At 37.7% G+C, this 3,060-nt stretch overlaps 1 protein-coding gene across 3 annotated transcripts in view; it reads right to left on the reverse strand.

Annotated features, from left to right (window-relative positions):
* Positions 1–20: 20 nt before the first annotated feature.
* abracl (ABRA C-terminal like) overlaps positions 21–3,060 on the reverse strand; it is a 4,364-nt gene continuing 1,324 nt past the window's right edge. The window contains exons 1-3 of one of the 3 annotated variants that reach the window (XM_014015415.1): positions 2,635–2,741; positions 1,803–1,868; positions 21–1,618 (exon numbers count right to left, since the gene is read on the reverse strand). In XM_014015415.1, the coding sequence (XP_013870869.1) occupies positions 1,434–1,618; positions 1,803–1,863 (246 nt within the window). In that variant the 5' untranslated portion in view covers positions 1,864–1,868; positions 2,635–2,741 and the 3' untranslated portion in view covers positions 21–1,433. Of the gene's footprint in view, positions 1,619–1,802; positions 1,869–2,233; positions 2,276–2,634; positions 2,742–3,060 lie in introns of those variants that run through there. The other 2 variants (XM_014015416.1, XM_014015413.1) reach the window with 2 other exon arrangements.

Below are 3,060 nucleotides of genomic sequence, written 5' to 3' on the forward strand. Positions count from 1 at the left end.
GCACAAAGTTGGTTCAAGGCTTCAAGTGTAAAAATGTTTATTACTCCAGGTATAGAAGAACCGTCAGTTCTTATAAAAAACGAGTTCTTGCCCACATAACATACAGTAATGATGCACCAGAAGATATAATCCAAACATCCCAGCAGACATAATCTGAGGGATTAGCTCCATCACTTTGATCCAACTTTTTAAATTTTCATCCAGATTCACCTGAAGCCTCAGCTCAGAGCAACAACAGGACGGTGCTGACGACACAAAGCAGCAAACATTCTCACTTTTCTTTGTCCACAATTCTCAGACTCTCCAGTTTCAGACAAAACAACAAAAAGTTTCAGGTTTCTGTGATTTAAAGTCACACCTGATCAGCAAGTTTCAGACCTGAAAACACAAATTGCACAACTTGGAATAAAGCCACAGGACGATTATTTGATACATGTTGGTCCTGAGGGTCGTTACAATGATCAAACTGTAAATACAGACCAATCAAAGCTGCACAAAGGGRGGGGTACATTCAGTGTTTGGTCATCAGGAAGGCAGTTTTCTGTTTSAAGGAGAAAATTCATTCATTCATGACGACAGAAGCTGAAATAAGCTCATAGTAAAGAACTGTTTTTTAAATATTGCACTTTAGTCGTCTTTGTGTCTCTAATTCTAGTAAAAAGGATTTCCAAAAGTTCAAATAACGTCTTAATAAAAGTCCACAGGAGGTAGTCAGAGTGGTAAACATTGATCTGAACAGTCTTTTTGGTGACAACACACTAATCCTAATCAGATTAATTTTTTTTAACTCATCTTATTTTCATATTTAGAATATTTCATGTGGAGAACCACGTTCAAACATTTACTCTCAAGAGTAAAAACATAAAAACAGTTTGCCAAAGGTTCTGTGCAACACTTTTCCTAACATTGAAACCCCCATAAAAGGCATCTGGTTGTGTTTGACTGATCTGGTCCAAAACAAGAAGGTAAAACATGATTTGTACAAAGTTAATCTGACAGAATCTGCTCTTCTTGCTTTGTAGAAAAAAAAAACCATAAAAATGGCACCACTCTGTTTCGACTCATCTTAAAACAGGATTTTGTGCGTTCAGGATGTAAAACAGCAGAAGTTGTTCAGAGTGGCACCTTTGTGGAAAAAGCAACATGTATGATGGCAAAAAAATAGACAATGGKCGAGCTTGCTGATACAAATCTGAACCGTTTTGAACACAAAACTAGAGATGTGTAACGGTGAAAACAACAAATGGACATTCTTGTGCTCGTAGGGAAAAGGACGTCTAATGTCCTCTCAAACCCACATTAAATTTACATAGTTATTGTAGTTCTGCTTAAAGGTATGATCGCAAACACAAACAGCAGTTACCTTACAAAAACAAACTGAAGTGTGTGCACACAGAGGCTTTGTCTCTGGAGGTCTGATCCAGCGTCTGGCTTCAGTCCTGCAGCAGAACGATCTCCACGTTGTCATGGACGCCCTGCAGCAGCAGCTCACTCTGGAAGTCGATCACCTTCCTCTTCTTGGCGGCCTTCAGGGTGCCCACCAGCGCCTCGAAAATGTTGGCGCAGCGGTCGTCGTTGAACAAAACCCCGAATTTTACGCTAGTCTGGCCATCGCCGTCTGGAGGGAAATAAAGAACATTTATTCATGATAAAATTATCTTGAAGCAAATAAAATAAACGGTTTCCTTTAAAAGTTGATTCAAATGTGGCGTAAACCCTGAGCCAGTGGATTAGTTTTATTAGGTTTATTTTACTGAAGTGACTCGAGACGAATCACGTCCTAACATCCTGTCTGGACTCACTTTTACTGCCAAGTCTCTGGATCTCCTCCACCAGTAAACTGATTTCATGTGACACATTCATTGTAGCTGTAGGSACAAACAAACAAACAAACAGGTTAATGCAAACAATGCTTCAGGAACTGTGAAAATGACTGAGTTAGACACATGTCTGTGTGATGGCTTGGCTGTGGCGGCCATCTTGAAAGGAGGTTACTCCAAACAGTGAAATGTTTAAGTGCACATGTTGGTTACTGTCAGAGTTTCATTAAAATACAGTCAGTAATCTCATGATATTCTGTTATCACACACACAAAAGACAACAACATTACAAACTATAACCATTCACAAAACATGAAAACTGCACAAAAACTGAGATGTTTCATTTTTAAGTCAGACAGTAAATCATATTTATGTTTAATGGAGCATTTCACATTGTTATTAACTTATTTTACCAGTAAATATGTGTATAATAGTTTCCTCTCTGTCTGAAACAGTTGAGATTAAGAAACGCTGAGTGCAGCTTTACAAGCTCCAACATGAACAGGGCGGACACTAATGCGGAAGTGCACGGATTAGCGTGCAAAGCTAGCCAACTTTAACTACAAATGTTCATTTATAACGTTTTATTTATTTTTTTACATATAACCTCATTCGTACGCGTAACTAAATACTAACAAACCGGCTGCTTTTTGCTGTGATTTAAGGGATAATATATATATTTTTTCTTCCGAGCAGCAGCTACACGGTCTGCTTGTTGAGCAGAGAGGGGAGATGTTCTGTCGTCTGATTGTTTTTTTAAATATATATCTAAACGAAACAAGGCTTAAAACAGCATTATAATAGTTATTTTTACCTAATTTGTTGTATTTTTTGCCTTCACGGAGGTGATGGGCGACTTTCTGAAGAGTGATACCGGTGAAATTGTGATGCGTTCAATGTGTGCTCGGACAAAACGCTTCCGAATCCAAAGTTGGGTTAAAAAAAAACAACGTTGCATATTTTCTTGTAAGAGTGTGAGACTTTGGGTTAAAGTAAATTTGATACTTTATTTTTTTAATAAAATTGACAAGCTCACAAACGACGTAGAGTTTTTTCAAAGTATACGGAATAATCATCGAAGGTAACGTGAAGACACCATGAGAGCTCATCTGACTTCACCGTGACACAATGCGATATACTTCAACAATATCCTATCTATCTATCTATCTATCTATCTATCTATCTATCTATCTATCTATCTATCTATCTATCTATCTATCTATCTATCTATCTATCTATC

This window comes from Austrofundulus limnaeus, unplaced genomic scaffold (assembly GCF_001266775.1).
Source record: "Austrofundulus limnaeus strain Quisiro unplaced genomic scaffold, Austrofundulus_limnaeus-1.0 Scaffold129, whole genome shotgun sequence".
Taxonomy (NCBI): domain Eukaryota; kingdom Metazoa; phylum Chordata; class Actinopteri; order Cyprinodontiformes; family Rivulidae; genus Austrofundulus; species Austrofundulus limnaeus.